At 32.2% G+C, this 19,069-nt stretch overlaps 2 protein-coding genes across 4 annotated transcripts in view; both read left to right on the forward strand.

Annotated features, from left to right (window-relative positions):
- The window catches only part of nolo (ADAMTS-like no long nerve cord), a 2,006,971-nt gene that overhangs the window by 1,675,541 nt on the left and 312,361 nt on the right, over positions 1-19,069 (forward strand). The window lies entirely within an intron of this gene.
- On the forward strand, positions 3,967-6,537 carry LOC140442777 (uncharacterized). The gene is made up of 2 exons (XM_072533750.1): positions 3,967-4,101; positions 6,029-6,537. The coding sequence occupies exons 1-2, from the start codon at positions 4,090-4,092 to the stop codon at positions 6,485-6,487; spliced, it is 471 nt and encodes a 156-aa protein (XP_072389851.1). The 5' UTR covers positions 3,967-4,089; the 3' UTR covers positions 6,488-6,537.

Here is a 19,069-nt window from a genome sequence, read left to right on the forward strand (position 1 = left end):
ATATTTTAAAGTGCAGAATCTATGGTTTCTGTTTGTACAATTACTTAAGGACCACCCTGTATATACAGGGTGAGTCACCACTAACGGGACGGAAGATTACAGCAAAACGGTAAAAGATTTTGAAAATTTTTTAAATGTATAGTATGTAGGTTGATAAAGGCTACATTTTAAAATTATTCTAAAATATACAGGGTGTCACAATAAAGTGCGGCGTATCAAAGTTATATTTTTTCTTATGGAACACCCTGTATTTTATAGGATTTTCTAATTGTCTGCTAAAAATAAGGTATAGTTTCATAAGACTTCCCTATACCTATGTACAGAGTGTTCTGAGTTATGTCAAATTTTCTTAAAATGTAAAACTTTAAACGAGGACTCATTCTTAATTTATTTAAGCAATTCTAATAAAATTACTCATACATCTAAATAGCTGGATGTTGGTTTAATGTATTTCATGATTAATTATTAAACATTTATTTACAGGGTGTTTAAAATTTGTAGTTTCATTATTGGATTATTCAATGTGTAATATAAGGCTTATTTTAAATGGAACACCCTGTATATTAATGAATTATTAAATTAAAAAAATGTTTCTCTTTCGAATGATATACGGATGTCCTATAACTAGGACTAATAGTTTTGCCGTAATTTAAAATTTTGTTAAACGGAAATCGATTTCAAATATTTATAATTGTTACTTTCGATTTTTAAACCCATCATATTGACATATTGTTATAAACGAAACCAGTGTAGTTGTAAATACATTTTTTGTAAATAAAATAAAATTTTTATGTCTTTGGATTTGTATTCGTTGGGAATAGGATAATTAGTATTAAAATATGATGAAAAGAAAATAATGTAATGTACGGCATTGTTTCTTTTTATTTGTCTACTTTTAAATAACTAATATGATTGACAGTATGTCATTCGAACGAGTACATACCGCTCTGTGAATCAGTGTAAAAATTGGCTATGTATCGCAGTAAATACGAGTTTTTAAAAGTACTTAACCAACAAAAAGTAATTAGTAATTGTTGTGTAGAGTTTTTAATATCAATAGCTGTAATATTATTCGGTAAGAAATTGTTTACTAATACTTTTCTAACCAAAACATTCAGCGGTGTTGACATTTTTTGTCACATTTGACATAAGCCAGTCCTAGCAAGGACTGGTTCGGCGAAGTATTAGCTAGGCAACCAGTAATACAGATATGCGCTGCAATCGGTGCCTATAAGTGAAACTGTATTACAAGAAAACCAAAAATAGTTACTTTTGACTACATGAGTAACAACTTAGATTAATGTTCTCCTACAGTTAGCAACACCATGTCTGGAAACAACATTATCAGTAATAATCCAAATTCATATGCAACTGCTACTATGTCAAAACCTAATCCAAAATATCCCAAAAAAGATCAAGCCATATTAGTACATGCTGAACCAAACTTATTACTACTCGACTACGTCAAAGCCATAGGTAACATTGTTAGCCCCAAAAACATATCCTTCGCCTCAAGAATTTCCAATAATCGGATATGCATCTACTTAACAAATCCTGAACTTGTCAAACATATTTTAACAGAATACCCTACGATCACAATCAGCTCTATAGAACTACTTGTAAGAAGACTGGTTACCCCAGCCAAAAGACTAATAATCTCCAACGTCTGTCCATCAACACCTCATAAAATTATATAAAAACACCTTTAAGATCTAGGTCTTCAACTTGCTTCACCAGTGTCATATAAAACTCCAACCACAGATAGCCTCGAAATTGAAACTTCATTAATAATTCTATTCGACAATAATTCGTACAGAATATTTCTCTCCGCCTACAAAATGGTATGTTTTCTATGCAAAAAACATGCACATACAGCAAATAACTGTCAAAATCAAACCCCAATATCAAACAATATGGCACCACCAAACACAACACAAAATACGGTTCCCAGTCAACAGATAAAAACTGTTGATATATCCACCAGTTCTATTGCCGCAAACAATAAATGTCTTCCTCCTACCACTGGTCAGAAACGAACTCGTTCCGACTTTAGCGATTCTACCTCCCAAGAAACAAACACATTTACTAACTTACCCATAAAAGACAGAAAAATGCCTTCACCCGATGCAAAAGTGCAAAAAAAGCATAAAACAGAAAAATCCAAGGAAGTCGCACCCGATCAATCTAAATTAACCGCCTTCCCTGTTCTCACAATCAATAATCTCTATCAAGAAAATCCAAACTTATTCTCTTTATCGGTTGAAAATTTTCTTGCCATTCTGGAAAACTCATTCGGCAGTAATAACTCTCTTCAAGAAGCACAGGAGTTCACTCAAAATGTTCGATCACTACTCGATGACATGTTTAGAATATACGCTTCACTGGAAGATAGAAAAATCATGAATAGATTTACAAGAGTTTCTAAGATAATTTAACAGCAACTTAATATAGACAAGTCAGAAATTGGAAGCACAACATCGCAATCTACAAATAATGATGAAGATTATCTAACCGACTCTTCTCTAACTTCTCAACGTTCTCAATGTTAAATATATTTTACTTTCACGTTAGTGCAGTGGCACTGCAATGGGTTCTACCCTCGCTTATACCCTCGCTACTTTACCCTTATAACTTAGTTATAAAACTGTTGTATTATTTAGTCATAGGTTCTAAGCTTATAGATTAACTGTAGCAATTAGTAACATGTGCTTTTTGTAATTATTGTACACAATATTGTTTGTGTCAATGGTCTTTGCAGCCAAGACACATTAATTTAAATAATTATATATATATATATATATATATATATATATATATATATATATATATATATATATATATATATATATATATATATATATAACTAATAAACAGTATTTAAAATATAACATAAAGTACACCACAGAGTACTTTAAGAATATGATAAATATTCAAATTATCGTTTTTTGTTTTTTTTTTCAAATTTTTAATTTGTACTATTTGTTATAACCGGGTATGATTTAGTTTCATAGTTTTTAGTTATATTTTGTGAAAAAAGTGACTACCGTACAAGAAATAATTATCTTACCGAAAGAACAACAATTAAATTCCCGAATACAGATAACTGTTCATAAACATTTGCAGGAACTACAACTTTTAGATGGCATAGTTGCCAAAAATTCTTTTACGCATCAGGTAATCAATTGGAATTGATGCCGTACATTTATCGATAACCTCAATGAATGGGGGTTAAAATCAAGTGTTGCGCCCAAGATTTCTTACCTCTGTATCATCCGATATTTACGGCACTGCAAAAAAAGTAATCTAAACAACGATCCGAAACTATGTGTATGAATACCATATTATATCAAATTACCGCAAATTGTGCCAAACTTTTTCGAAAATCAAAGATTGTCCCTGCTACTGATACTAATAATATTTTTAGTGTCGCAGGTTATTATTTTTGTATTACCTGTGTTATAAATGCCGTACAAAAATTTTTGACCAAAATACTTCTTCCCCTTGAGTAGTAAGTTTACCTTACTTGAGTAGTTACCTGTAATGATAAAAATTGACATCATAGTTTCTAAAGTTGTTATTACCTATTGTAGCATTGATTTATAGGTGATTAATACTGGAATGACCCCTTACTTCCATGGGCTTGTAGTCTATTTATGTTCTTGTTTATTTTATACCAAAAATATTCTGAGAATTCGATTAACTTTTGTAGAACCTGATCGATTTTACAGTGATGAGAATTTTGGTTACCATAAAAAATTAACATCAATAAAATTCTATATAAAAGTTATTTTTAATACTTTAGACTAATTAATTTGCATATTCGTTAAAAACACAAAAAAACTACTAACAAATTTTGGTCTGACTTTTATTATCTTATCTGAAGCAAAAAATCTAAACCTTTTTCTGATTTTACATATTATTATGATTATACGGAAACTGGACTAAAATAAAGCGGACGACAAATTTGCGAGATGTATGAGTTCGAATTTCGGGTGTGGACAAGGTTGATATTGGCATATAAAATGAAACAGTCTACATGTTTTTTGTATAACTTGTTCGGGTTCTACATCAAACACATCAACCTCCAAAATGAATGCATTCGTAAGTTTTCTTAATATTTTAAATAATTTTTTATTTGTTTTTAAATTTCTACTTAAAAATTGCATTGACTTTTACAAATAATATAATTTTAGTAATACAAATTCCTTTTGCCTTATCTGTTCATCTAAATATTGTTTCTAATATATAAATTAGTGATAAATTCGTGACACTAGTTTTGCTATTAGTATCCTATATGTACATTCGATGAATATTTTTTTCTTATATCTACAGAGCTCTTTCATACGTTGTCTTGGGATTTGGTTATTAATTTTTAAAATTGTTTTGTACAATATGACATGTATTATCAAAAGAGCCATTTCGTTTCTTTGCTTTAGTCTTTTATATTCTTCTATTTTACAACTAAACTTCTCCTTTCTACTTATATTTTAGTCTTTAGTTTAATTATATTTGGATAAATTTTATACTTGCTTAGCAAATTCTCAATTGTTTCCACTTAGTCTCTTCCTACAGGTTTCCTTTTAAAAAAAATTATTTAATTTTTTGTTACAGTTTGTACTTACAGTTTAGCACTTTATTTTAGCTTTAAGTATCTTATATCTTGATTTATGATTGATAGAATTCTTATATTGGTCTGAAGCTATTTTCTTGTGGCATCTTAAAGCAATTACTATTTTAATGGGAATAAGCCATAATTTAAGTTTATAAGAAGTTTATTTTTGACGTTTCGATTTTCACTTCGAAAATCGTTTTCAAAATACAAAACATTAATGACGTCTTCGTAAAAATTTGATTGAATTTTGACAATGTGCCAGTTTTTCGTAAAGAATTTCCAATCTCCTAAAATTTTGAATAACGCTGGGTCAATAACGGTTTCTTAGTATTGTTTTGAAGCTATTTTCTTTTGACGTCTTAAAGCAATTATTATTTTAATGGGAATAAGCCACAATTGAATTTAAAATAAGTTTATTTACTTTTTTATTAATATTTGTATCTTGGGAACGAGTTACGAAGTGGAAATTTAAACATTAATAAACTTTCTTAATTTATTTCTTTAATTTTAAACTGTAATTGTGGCTTATTCCTATTAAAATAGTAATTGCTTAATAGAGTTCTTATCTTATACCCTTATGAAGTATTTAGTTTTATATTAATTTTTGAAAAGTTTAAAAACTGCTTGGTTCCTGATTCTTTTTTTATAAACATTTTTTATTCTACTTTTGATTTACATAATATAATTGGGAAAAGGTACAACTTTTTACATCTTATAATATACATAATTTCCCCAGTATTTATATTTTTCTTTTCTTTAATTAGTTTATCTTGATTTGCAGTAGTTTCTGTACTTTAAGTAAGTTCTTTATACCGCGAATACAGATGCGATGTCTATAGAAATTTTTGCTAACTTCTTACTATTCCAGAATGTTGTCCCCGAAATTTTATCATATTGTTTACATAGATGTACATGTGATCTTCTGATCCATTTTTGGATCGATATTAGTAACGTTGGGTGGGTTTATATATTATAAAATTAAAACTTAAATTGTTCTTAATTCCCTAAGTATTATCTTTATTTTAATACAAAAAATATCGTATACTATATAATAAGCAATTCATCAGTTTTCTTTACATATAGATTCAAATATGCTTTAACATTTAAACATAAAAGAAGATTCTAGTTTCTATTTTAAATCACATATTTGGCAAAACTATTTTCATTTAATTTGATTTATTTCCAATTCCAATTCACTGGATTCATACTAAATCAATTTTTAGCTTTTAAGATAAAACCCCCTTTGTAATGTTTAAACCTGTAATTTGTTATATCACTAAAAATTTTTAAATACGTGCAATACTTTTAAAATTAAAATATTTTTGTACGAAAACTTTTTATTGTATTTTTCGATTATATTTTTTATATTTTAAAATTATTTTATAACTCCCTAAACTTACAAACATATTTTTTTAGACTGTAGTTTTTGCTCTTGGAGCCCTAGCCTGCGTCAATGCAGGAGTAGTTTCCTTAGCTCACGGATATGCCGCTCCAGGTGTAATAGCTCAGTACGCACTTCCTTATGCAGCTGTCGTTCCAGCCGGTCACGGCCTTGAAGGTCAATACATTCCAGACAACCTAGAAAAACTATATGACGATGGCTCATACAGACCCCAACTTAGTGCACTTACCCTCAGCCCTAGCCCCTACGGTTTGACTCCATCTGGATCAGGATTGGAAGGCGCCTACGTACATGACAATCTTGACAAACTGTACGATGATGGATCTTACAAACCCGAACTCACCGCTTTACCTTTGAGTCTTAGTCCTTACGGTTTAACTCCATCAGGATCTGGTTTGGAAGGTACTTATGTGCATGACCACAGCGAGAAGTTGTATGATGATGGTTCCTACAGACCCGGCTTGTATCATTAAATGTTGAATTTAGATAATTTATAAATTAATAAATAATATTTAAAAATCTATTTACTTTTTTACCTTATAGTTTTACTTTTAATATAATTAACAAAAAAATTTAATTTAAGTGAACTCGAGTAATTCGTTAAAGTTGAGTCAATATCGATAAAAAAATGGTTCAGATGTTTAAAAAATAAAGGTACCTAAAAAGTTAGCAAGAATTTGAATATTATATTAATCTTGGTCTTTTGTTAATATTTACTATATTTCATGTGAGTTCACCACAATTTTTATTGAAAATTCATTTCAGCGGTTTATAAAGATACCGACGCAAATGCTAATTTGTAGTTTGGAATAATAGCGGTTGAACGAAAAAATTTTAAGTCTGTCTTGGCAAAAATGCCGTGTTGCAATGGATTTTTTGAAAGTAATTTTTTGTATTCAATTATATTTTTTTATTATCTACCAGTAGAGTGAAAAAAATTATGAAAAATCTTCAAATTGAGTAAATAATGTCCCGTTACTGAAAATTTATGAGTAATACTGGATATATTAGAGCAAGAGCTGACAAACAAATAAGCATTTTTAATAATTAGGATAAGATTAAATTTAAGTTCATTCAAATAAATAGCCAATTAGTGCCATTGACCACTGACATTCAATTTTAGCCAACTTGATTATTATTCTCGGCAGATAAAGTTCATACTCGCACTTAAGAAAAATAATAGTAAATAACGATCTCCAAATTAACGTGGATACTCCAGTGGTCTAGACGATAATGCCCGTGAACCGCTAAAAACTATACGAACAGACTGAGTTTTGCTGAGAATGTCATTATTTTTGAACCCCAAAAAAGATACAATAAAGTTTACTAGTCCTCTGGTCCTACTCTCAGGCTTTTCCCTAAACCGATCCTCACAGGAGGGATTAAAAAAATAGATTTACCAAGAATGTTTACACCGTAGGAAGAAAATTTTTAAATGAAAAATGTAACTGAGATAATAATAAACAAAAATGTGTATCAGCAGTTTTTTTGTAGAATGAACTGTTCTCTCAGAAACAATGCTTGAAAGCGAACGGCGAGTTTGAATGTCAGTTACAAGCGCAAAATCAATTTTAAATACAATTGGTATTAACTCAACGGTACAAATTCGATATCTTTTAAATAGAGTTTTATATCGGCAACAATAAAATTATGTTTTAAAGGTGCAGAATGTGGCTTTCATATAAAATTTTTGTATTTTGCCGCAAAAAAGGCAGTTTTTCTAAAAGTGTTAAATAAATAAACGTTGCACAATTTCTGCTATCTTTTACGATTCTCATGAGATCAATAAAATTTATCACTTTCGTTGCACGGTCACTATGGAATTTCCATGAGTCTACTTTTCAAAACACATAGCATGAAATTTCAGTTTTAAGCTTTGGTAACAAATAGCATTGAGGCATTTGAAATATTCTTAAAAAACACAGATTTTAAAATTTCACACTAAAAACAATTTAAAATATTTAAAATTGCTTCTTTTTGATTTTACAAGTAAGTTTTCTAAAACTACACAACTTCAGCTACCCATTCCACCCAATACCGACTCCGTGGAGGCATTTCCCGTGACGTGCCATCCTTTGTAATGTGAAAGTTTAAAATCTGCATTTTTTATGCAAATATCAAATTTCTCATATTTCTTGCCAAAACTTAAAATTAAAATTTTATGTTATAGGTTTTAAAAAATAGGCTCTAAGAATGGAAATTCTGCCACGACCGATCAATGGAATTGATAAATTTTGTTCGTCTCATGAAAATCGTAAAAATGGCAAAAATTACGCAACGGTATTTATTTAACCTTTACAAAAACTGAATTTATTTGCGTTAAAATACAAAAATTCCGTATAAATGCTGTATTCATCGCAATTTAATTTTTGCCTATAGGACACTCGGATCAAAAGATATCGAATTTTTACCGCCGAGTTAATATAAACTTTATTTAAAATTGATTTCGCGCTCGTGACTGACATTCAAAATCTCCGGTGGTTTGAACCATTGTTTCTGCGAGAACGGTTGATTCTACTAAAAAGTGCTAATTCATATTTTTTTATAAATTATCTCAGCTACATTTTTTATTTGAAAACTTCTTTCTATGGCGAACAGATTCTTGGTAAATCGATTTTTTGCCCTTGCGAGATGGTTTTCGGGCGAAGTCGGGGTTAGAAGTAGTAAACATTTTTGCATATTTTTTTTGGGTCCCAAAATTGAATTTATAAACTAAGAACATATTGAAAATATTAATATATATCTTTATGGGAAAAGAACTTGCATGCAAAGAAAACACGAGATCGAATTGAATTGGGAAAGCAAGAAACGTTTGTCTGATTATAAAAGTAATACTGACCAGCCGAGATTTAAAACTAGACCTAAAACTACGCCTAGCAAAAAATGTTATATACACTGCCCAACAATTGATAAAGATCATCATTTTTAGTTCAAATATTTTAAAACTTTGATGTCGTAGTATTTTTTCATTGGTTCTAGATAGAAAATATATTTATTTTTTAAAATGTAAATAATCAAATGCAAAAATAAAATATTTTAGAAATAAATACAATTTATTGAAATAAAGTAACATCAAATTGTGTTCTAAACAATTCAAAATAACGTGATAATTGGCCTATATAATTTAAATAAAAAACTCTAATATTTTGTTGGACCTCCTCGTAAACGAATTAAACTTCTTGCTCTATTAGACATATTCTCAATTAATGCATTTAAAAAAAATGGATCCAAAGTTGTTAATATGTGCTTTACAGCGTCACTTAACTGTTGAAGCGTATTTATAGTATTATCTAACACATTTAGTCGTATAATAGCAGCCCAGACATGTTCTATGCAGTTCATATCTGGTCACCAGGCTGGCCACTCCATTCTGTCAATACCGTGATGCTGTAATCTTTCGTTCACAATTCTTGCACGGTGGGGACCAAGACAAAACTTTCTCTGATTGGCCCGCAAATGGTAACATAATTGGTTCTATATATATATATATATATATATATATATATATATATATATATATATATATATATATATATATATATATAATTTCGGTTTACAACGTTCTTCGACGTCTTCCCATTTCCAATCTCCATCTCATTCTATCGTTCCATAGATCGTCCTCCAGTTCTCTTTCTCTGATTTCTTTATCAACTCCTTCTCTCCAACTTCTTCTAGGCCTTCCTGGTCTTCGCCTACCTCTTGGTTGTCATTCAAGAATTTGTCTTGGTATTCTATTCTCCGGCATTCTCCTTACGTGTCCGTACCATCTGAGTTGTGTCGTTTTGATGTCATCAACAATATTATGTGTAACCCCCATGATTTCTCGGACTCTCTCGTTTGTTATTCTGTCGCGTCTGGAGATTCTCGCCGAGCGGCGCCAGAAGTCCATTTCTATTGCTCTAAGCATTTTCTCTGATCTGTCTTTTAGGGGCCACACTTCGCATCCATATGTTGTGATACTTTTTATTATGGTGTTGTATATTCTTCTTTTATTGTTTTTAGAGATGTTTTTGTCCCACAGTACGCTGTTTAGTAAGGCTATGCCTTTTCTTCTAATGGCTGCATCTAATTTTCCGTCTTGAGTGATCTTTACTCCTAGGTATTTGTAGTTATCACATAGTTTGATCTCTTGATTTTCCTCTACGAGAAGGTTATGTTGATCTCCTCTGATACTCATGTACTCAGTTTTTTCCATATTCACTTCCAAACCCCACTCTGTAAACTCTTCTAATAGTTTTCACATCATGTAACTAAGGTCTTCAGAGTCCTGTGCTATTATGACCTGGTCATCCGAAAAGCACAGAGTGTACAAAGTTAAGTCCATTAGTGGTATGCCCATATTCGTACATTTTTTCTTCCATTTGTTGAGTGCTGCTTCGAGGTATATTTTGAATAATGTTGGGGATATACAGCATCCTTGTCTAAGTCCTTAAGTCACTTTGAATCCCGGTGCTATCAGATTTCCTGTTTTAATTCTTGTTGTTTGTTGGTAGTACAACGTTTTTACTGCTTCAATCAATTCTATATTTATATTTGTTTTCCCCAGTGCCTCCCATAATTTATCAAGCGGGATACTATCATATGCTTTCCTAAGGTCTACGAACGTCAGATGGACTTCTTGGCCACGAGCAACTTTCTTTTCAATTATCTGAGTAATAGAGAAGACACGGTCTATTGTAGATCGACCTGCACGAAAACCAGCCTGTTCTTCGGCTTCCATATCTTGGTATTCTTCTTCTATTCAATTTTTTATTATTTTCCCATATATTCTGCTAATACTGTAACTGCAATTCCTCTATAGTTTTCAGGTTTCGATTTATCTCCCTTTTTATGGATGGTGATCATATGCGATTCTTTCCATTCCTCAGGTATTTCATGTTTATTTATGCATTCCTGGAAAAGTTGTCGTAGTCGTTGAATTAGTATTTTGGGTCCATGTTTAATGAGTTCCGGAGCTACATTTCCGGGGCCAGGTGATTTGCCATTCTTTAGATGTCTGCATACGGTTTCGACTTCTCTCACATTTATTCTGATTGGTGACCCTATCAGCCTGACGCCTTGTAAACCATAGTTCTCTATCTGTTTAAAGGGCTCTCTTGTCTCTGTTAGTAAATCTTTAAAGTATTCTTCCCAAGTTTGCGGTGATATGGATTGGATAATATCTCTTTTTCTGTTGTTTCTTAAATTTTTTAACAGTTTCTAGCTTTCTGAACTTTGGCTTCCACCAATGTATGTATTTATCATGGTGCACTTTTTTTCCCAGGATTCATTTTTCTTTTGGCATATTTTTCTTCTGACCATCCACATTCCAGTCTTCCACATTTCTTGTGTTCAGATATTTTTAATACAATTTTCTTTTCTGTGTTATTTCCTGCGAAATATCTTGATCCCACCAATATGGTTTTTGTTGTCCGATCTTTTCATACCGCCCTAGTGCTTCTAGGGCAGCGGCGTGTATACATTCTTTGATGGTTTTGTATAACTGATTAACATTCCTGGTATTATCTTCCGTTTTAATTAGTTTTTGTTCCAGTCTACGTTTATATAGTTTTCTAACACTTTCTTGGTGTAAACTATTCAAATTGTATAGTACTTCTTGTACTTGCTCCTTTGTATGGTTATCTAATAATAATAATATAATTGGTTCTACAACCATATATCTCTATATATCTAAGCCGTCTTCGTAGCATTTGTCAGAACCACTAAGTTAGTGTGGCTATTAAAACAAATACCAGCCAAAACGCAAATAGAGCCTCCCACAAAAGCAGTTGTAGGCCCATATTTATTATACCCCTTTTCTCGTTCCCTTTAAACCAAAATACGACCATAGGAATTGTTTATGCGAATTCTATACTCATCTATAAATAAACATTTCGTTTTTTCATTCGTTGTGTCCAGTTGTGTCCAGTTGTGGTGTCTTCTGCCCATAGTCTTCTCATTCCACGATGTTCCCTGGTTAGTAGTGCATGAAATGAACGTTTTCTTGCTCTTAAGTCAATCACATGCAACCTTATTCTAACGGTTTGATTTGAATTTATTCTTCCAATGGCGTTATATAATATTCTGTTGATGCGAGAAGTAGTACATGTTGGGTTCTGTCTAGCAATAAGTCGCATATATCAGTCATCAACAGAGATAGTAACCCATTGTCGCCCTCCACCATGAACATATGATGCTACACCATTTGTGACATAATGATTCCAAGCTCGAGTTTAACTTTTTTCTAGTTTGAGTAAATTAGTTTATTAGGAGGTAATAGCGTAACGTTCGATCAAAATTAGAGACACATCGAACTTGCCGTTCAAAAATGAAGAATAGAAAACTCAGTCAAAATTTACAATTCGTCCTGTATGGTATTAAAAAATGGAAACAGACACTTTTTTATAATCATTAAAATAATTGGTCACACCTGCAATTATTGCCCCATCCAGGTCTCTGTGTATGTCACTATTTCTTACGTACCAGGTGACATAATCATGTTTCACCAGCTTTTAATTAAGCCTAGTTACAACATGTGACATAAAAAATGTTAAAGTTATTACAAATGTTTATAAACTAAAGTCAGTCCTTGTTCAAACCGTTTTTTAAACAATAATTTTGATAAAAAGTTGAAGTTTTTTTGGGGGATTTATCTGTCCGAGATAAACAAATTAAATAATCTATAACCTATTTGGTTGATCTGTTTAAAAATTGGCACTTTAACATAGACATACAATACAAAATAGACTGACTGCTATACTACAGTGGCGTTTCCCCAGTGCCTAACTACTCACAATTGTGGCAGTTAATAGTGCATAGATACATAATACATGAGATATTGATGCTTGCAACACTATTCCATTCCGCCAGGTGACAGAGAATACTGACGCAAAGCAGTCCCTACATGTCTGACATAAACCTGACAAAATAGAAAGAGATACAGGGAATTCTTTGCGTCAGTTTTTACTGTCGCGCTGGGGGAACGGGATGGTATTGCATGCATCAGTCTCTCTTGTATTAAATTATTATTGCTAAGCACTCTAATACCTCAATAACTGCCACAACTATAGGTAGTTACGTTACATGTCAAGTCAAAAAAAAAACAAAGTTACTACCTTTTATAAATTACTACAAATATAAGGGTTTTTTGCAATTATCTCCGTCAACTATTTAGGTATTTTAATTTGAAAACTCTAAAAATAAACAACCTTTTATGACCTAAAACTTTTATTTAAAATACTGTTCTTTAAAATGTACAAATAACATTTTATATGCAAAAAACTATTTTTTTCTTTCACTTTTTAAGATTGTTTACAAATCAGCTGTACGTCTTGACGGATATTTCATCAGCTACCCCTCATATACCTTTTAGAATCTTCAAATATCTGTATAAGATTTTTTTTGTCGTGACTGGAATAATAGTGTAGTATACATTATTAGCATTCTGCAAAACCTCTTGAACTACTACTAAGCCTAAGTTTACATTTATATCTAATTACATGCGTCTAATGATTGTAACGGTCATTCGATCATCTACATACTATCATGTGATAAAGGAAGTTTTACATGCATGTGAACTAGACTTTAAGCTAAACTTCAGCTTCGTTGTGGTTTGCTTTGTGCCTTTGGTGTTTCGTGGATTTGAATGGCTGAAACGATAAAGTACAGAGTATTGTGAAGTATTAAATGACAAACTGACCTATCTAAACCAATCGGATAATGCAGCCTATTCAAATATAAATTTCAAAGTACACCAACCAGAATTAAAATTTAATGGTTAGGCAAGATACTAAGAATTAAATGTATATACCGTATGCCTCAGAAAGTTGGAACTTTATGGAATCCATTTTATTATAAATTGTAGAAAAAAATTGTTATTCATACAAATTTTTACTTTGCACAAAACTCAAATTTTGCTTAAAATGTAAAGTTTCTTTATGTTTTAAAATATTGACAAATATAAGAAAATTCATCAAAACTGGAAACGGTGTTTAAATATTTATTGAACCAGTTTAGGTTCAATAAAAATTTAAAAAGAATCCGTAACAATAAAAAATAAACAACATGACATGTTGATTTTACATTAAACTAGATAGCCAGAGACATATTTGTCTAATATTGTATTACAAGATAAGTTATATGTCTCCAAGGTAACCAATCACGACAAAGATTGTTACTTTGATCGGCCAATCACAGCGCTCGTTATTAACTACCCTGTCATTGGTCTCTCGGCGGAAGATTGCTGAAAATTCTCAAACACAATGTGTATAAAAGAGCAGCACATCTTCCGATCGGGATCCAGTCGTCGTATACTACTAGCCCCGCTAGACCTTGTTGGCCTGGTGTGCTACCATGCTACTTTGAGTTTTATTATTTAACCAATATCCTATTATCGTCGAAGACGTCGAATCCAAGAAGACTTCATCCAATTTAGAAGTTAAAATTAACAAGAGCACGAGACCGGGCGTATCGACTACGAACGCTCCCTGGCAGTAGAACACGAGTTTTGAAATGGAGAAGACATTGGTCTTAGAACTATTTTAAATTGTGTCGAACTTCTTTGGGACCTGTCACTGTAAAGAGCAAATAAAAGCCCGACAGGGTCTTGTAATTGCTTTTCCGATCAGGGTCGAGCTGCGATAGCGCTTCGTCGCCAGAAACCTTATGCAAATAGTAACTATAGGAAATACTGTTTTGAAAGGTAGTGACACGAAGCGACGGGCAGTAAGAGAAGTCGATACGACCGCCATTCTCGTGCCTCTTTTAAGGAGAGGGATCGCAGCTACACGAAGTGAGAAGGCCGGCATCTCTGTGGAATTTGAGATATACACCACGCATCAGAATTCTAACACAAATATTAAGTCATTGTAAGAATACTGTCTGTAAGAAAGCTCGAACCGTTAGAGAATTCTGATTACCGGTGTCCCCTCACCTACCACAGAGGCTCGGCGAAGCTGCTTATACGTAGAGGCCGGAATCCCAAATTAACTCCTTGATGGACTCTCGTAACTTGAGATCCCCTTCAAGAGCGGCGGTCGTAGAATGTCCAGAAACTCCTGAAAACCAGGAGGACGTTACGGCCGTACGACATATTAAGCGTAAATAGTAACGAAAAATATTTAAACAACTTAACAAAATCGTAAACATTTAAAAAAGATGTTTAAATAAAATTGTAGCATTTTAAAATTCCTTGGTATATATTGAAATCCGCTCATATATGTAATAAAACATCAAAGATTAATTTCAGTGTATTTCTATTTTCTTTCGTACAAGTTAAAACACCGAAAATGTATTTCAATTCTTTTTGCGTCGCCGAGGTCGATAATAAACCATTTTAAAGTTTGTTTATATTTCACAGATGGGTATTTTCTAGTTATTCTTTGATCGAGAGCCGCTTTAGGATATTTTGCGTTCCCGTTCCTGTTTAAGTATTTTGTTGTTACCAAGATGGGCGAATGAATTTTAAAGATAATTACATGAATCTCGGTAAGGCCGGTCGCTGTTAAAGGCGTTCAGTTTTATTGGTATCCGAAATTTCCTTCTAATTCGAAATGGTTTTTCCTTATTGTTTTTTTTATCGGAGATAGTAAAGTTTAGTAGTATTGTGGAAGTTATTTGTACAGTTTTAAATGAGGTTTGCATGGTTGGTCATTGAGAACAGACGTCGGTGTGTAGTTTGAAGAAGCCGGCAAAATTTGTTAGAAAAAGTTATTTATACTCAAAGTAAGGTGCCAGTTCCGATAAGAGTAATCACTGTTTTTTAATTGTAAGTCGTCTCTCATCTGAGATATTTGTTAACCAGCGTTTACAACAATTTAAAAAGATAACCACATGTTGCCATTGTGTTCAGTTGTACCTATTCCAGTTCTTTAAAAAGCCGAGCCCAAAGTTTGCATTCCAGTGCCCTAACTTTCAACCTTAATTTTGTTTTGTCCTATCGCAGTTTGGAGATGAATTTGTTCGAGGGGTAGAGAGTGTAAGTCTAGTTTCCACCCCAGAAGTTTTAGTGCAACCCAGGTAACTTTTTTTTTGTTTGAACTTTTAAAATAAAGATAGACATTTTTTTTCATAACAATTTAAGAAATTGTAATATTTAAAATTGTAGATGCTAGGGTGTGGTTTAGGTCTTGCTGTCATATTATTTGTTCTGTTTTAAAATTTAATATTGACATCTGACAGCTAGCTTTATATTTTTGACATTTGATAAATACCTAATTATAATAGAGATTTTGTTTTTGCTTTTTCAGAAAAAGGTTAACTACCATGCATAGTTTTACTTAAAGATATTTTTTTATTTGTAATAATTTATGTTTGCTACAAATTATTGCCCAGTAACAATTGTAAGTTTTATTGTTTCTCCAACTTCTAGAAATTGTAAACGGATAGGACATAGTAAGTCAGTTTTTGATATTTTGTAATTTTTTGTATTATCTATATTTGTAACTGTTTGTGGTGACACAACAATAAATGTGTAATTTTTTTTCCTAAACCATTTTGTTTATTTAAAAAAAAAAGGTCTCCAAATCCTTTTTTGTGTTTTTAGGAACGAGGAGCTTTTTCTTTCATCCAGCAGGAAGATTCCTCAAAGCGGTGTCCTTGTTTCAAATAGCGAGAGGACCTTCTTGTGTTTTATTTGTTCCAGGTGATTCATGTGAATACCTACCCTTTTGTTTCATTTTAGTTCATTTTTTCATTTTTTCATTTCATTTCATGTTTTCATTTCAAATTCATTTTAGTTTAAAAATTATAGAATGAATATTAGTATTTCCTGTACTTGCTCATAGCTGCTTTCTTTTTTCTAATAGTCCCAATAATTAAGTTACACTTGTCCCAATTAATAATCAAAGCTTTCCTACTTAATAATAGTGTTCCACTTAACAGCTTCTCGTAGATCTCTAATATTGGTAAAAATGACCATACATCGTCTGACACTCCGTTTATTTCTATGTTAATTTAGGTCTGGGCTTTTAGGTGGCCACTATATAAACTTCATGAGAATTCACTTAGCGAAGTTAGTTAATTATTTATATAACAATGTGTGGTCTAACGCGTTCTTGAATAAAGAGGAAGTTATAGACGGTAATTGGGATAACGACATAATATTTTGTTTCTACAATATTCTTAATATTGCAAATGTGATTAATTGTAAAATTAGACCCCAACTTGTTTAACTTCAGAAGACTATATTTATTATTTCTTAGTATGTGTCCAAGGTATGCAGTCTTGCGTACTTTTATCGTTCTCAACAATTTTTTGTCTCGACCCATTCTTCTCAGCACTTCCTCATTGGTGACCCTGGCAGTCCATGGGATTCTCAACATTCTCCGGTATATCCAAAGTTCAAAGGCTTCAAACTTTTTAACTATTTGCGCTTTTAGTGTCCATGTTTCTACCCCGTACAATAGTTGCGACCAGACGTAACATTCAACAAACCTTAGTCTCAGCGCAATATTCAGATTTTTGTCACATAACAATTGTTTGAATTTTAAGAACGCTGCCCTTGCCATTTCTATTCGTACCCGGATCTCTTGGTCTGGATCTAATTCTGTGTTGATGTAAGCTCCCAGATATTTATATTTTGTCACTCTCTCTATTTGCTGTCCACCAAGAGTTAGTTGTTCATTATTTATTGGACTCCTTGAACTATCATAAATTTGGTCTTATCTGTGTTGATGTCAAGTCCCATTTGAATGCATTCACTATTTATTGCATCTAGTAAAGTTTTAGATCTTCTATACTCTCAGCCCTAATTACCGTGTCATCTGCAAATCTCATGGTGTTTATGATTTCTCCACCAATTCTTATTCCCTCTTTTCTTTCCCATAAGGCTTTTCTGAATATGACCTGTGAGTACACGTTGAAAAGCGTCGGAGACAAGACGCATCCTTGCCTCACCCCTCTCGCAATCGGTACCTATATTATTTGTTTCTATATCGTTCACCTTTACTACTGCTTTCTGGTTCCAGTATATAGCCTTAATAAACTCAATGTCTTTTTTGTCTAAATTGATGTTTTTTAATTCATCTATTAACTTCATATGCTGCACTCGGTCAAAAGCCTTCCTAAAGTCTATGAAGCATACATATGCACTCTTGTTATATTCCCGACATTTCTGCAAGAGTACCGTCAATGCAAATAATGCCTCTCTTGTACCCATGCCTACTCTGAAGCCAAACTGAGTTTCATCGATCTGCTCCTCACATTTCTTATAAATTCGGTTTTGAACAATTTTCAAGACAATCTTTAAAGGGTGGCACATTAGGCTTATCAATCTATAGTCATTACATGATTTGGGATTGTTGTTTTTTGGTAGAGGTAAAAATATCAATTTAAGCCATTCTTCCGGGATGTTGCCCTCTACATATATGTGGTTGAGAATTCGGGTGAGTCTCTATATTACCGTCATCTAAGGCTTTTAACAGTTCAACTGGAATTTGATCAGGACCCGGTGCTTCTCCTTGTTTTGCATTCTGTAGGGCATTCTTTACTTATAAGGGGAAAATTTGTAGGTATTGTTTTTCTTCACCTATATCTTGTTCATTTTCTCTCTCGTCATGTAAAAGATGGATTATATATTGTTCCCATACTTCCTTTATTTTGCTCTCTTCAGTAAGTATTTCTCCATTATTATCTCTTGTTATGAGTGTTCTTCTTTGTCTGGTGTTGCCTGTAAGTTCTGTCATTTTTTTATGTAAGTTTGAGGTGTCATGTTTGTTGCTGAGTTCTTCCAATTCCTGGCATTCTTTGTTCATCCATTCCTCCTTAGCCTTTCTGATTTCATATTTGATTTTATTCTTGATGGTTTTATATTTATTTTCATCTTTATTTTTGTATTTTCTTTTTTCAGTTATTAGCTCAACTATTTCTGGTGTCATCCAGTCTTTTTTAGTTATTTTCTCTTCTTCGCCTAGGACCTCCTTTCCCGCTTTTAGTATGGCTTTTTTCATATCTGCCCATTCAACGCTTCCTTCAGTTAATTTATTTATCTCTACGTTTAGTTGCTGTTGGCAGTTGTCGTCTTTTAGGTTTTTGATGTTGATTTTGGTGGTTTTAACTTTTTTCTCCGGTTTCCTGAG

This window comes from Diabrotica undecimpunctata, chromosome 6 (genome assembly GCF_040954645.1).
Source record: "Diabrotica undecimpunctata isolate CICGRU chromosome 6, icDiaUnde3, whole genome shotgun sequence".
In the NCBI taxonomy this organism is placed as follows: Eukaryota; Metazoa; Arthropoda; class Insecta; order Coleoptera; family Chrysomelidae; genus Diabrotica; species Diabrotica undecimpunctata.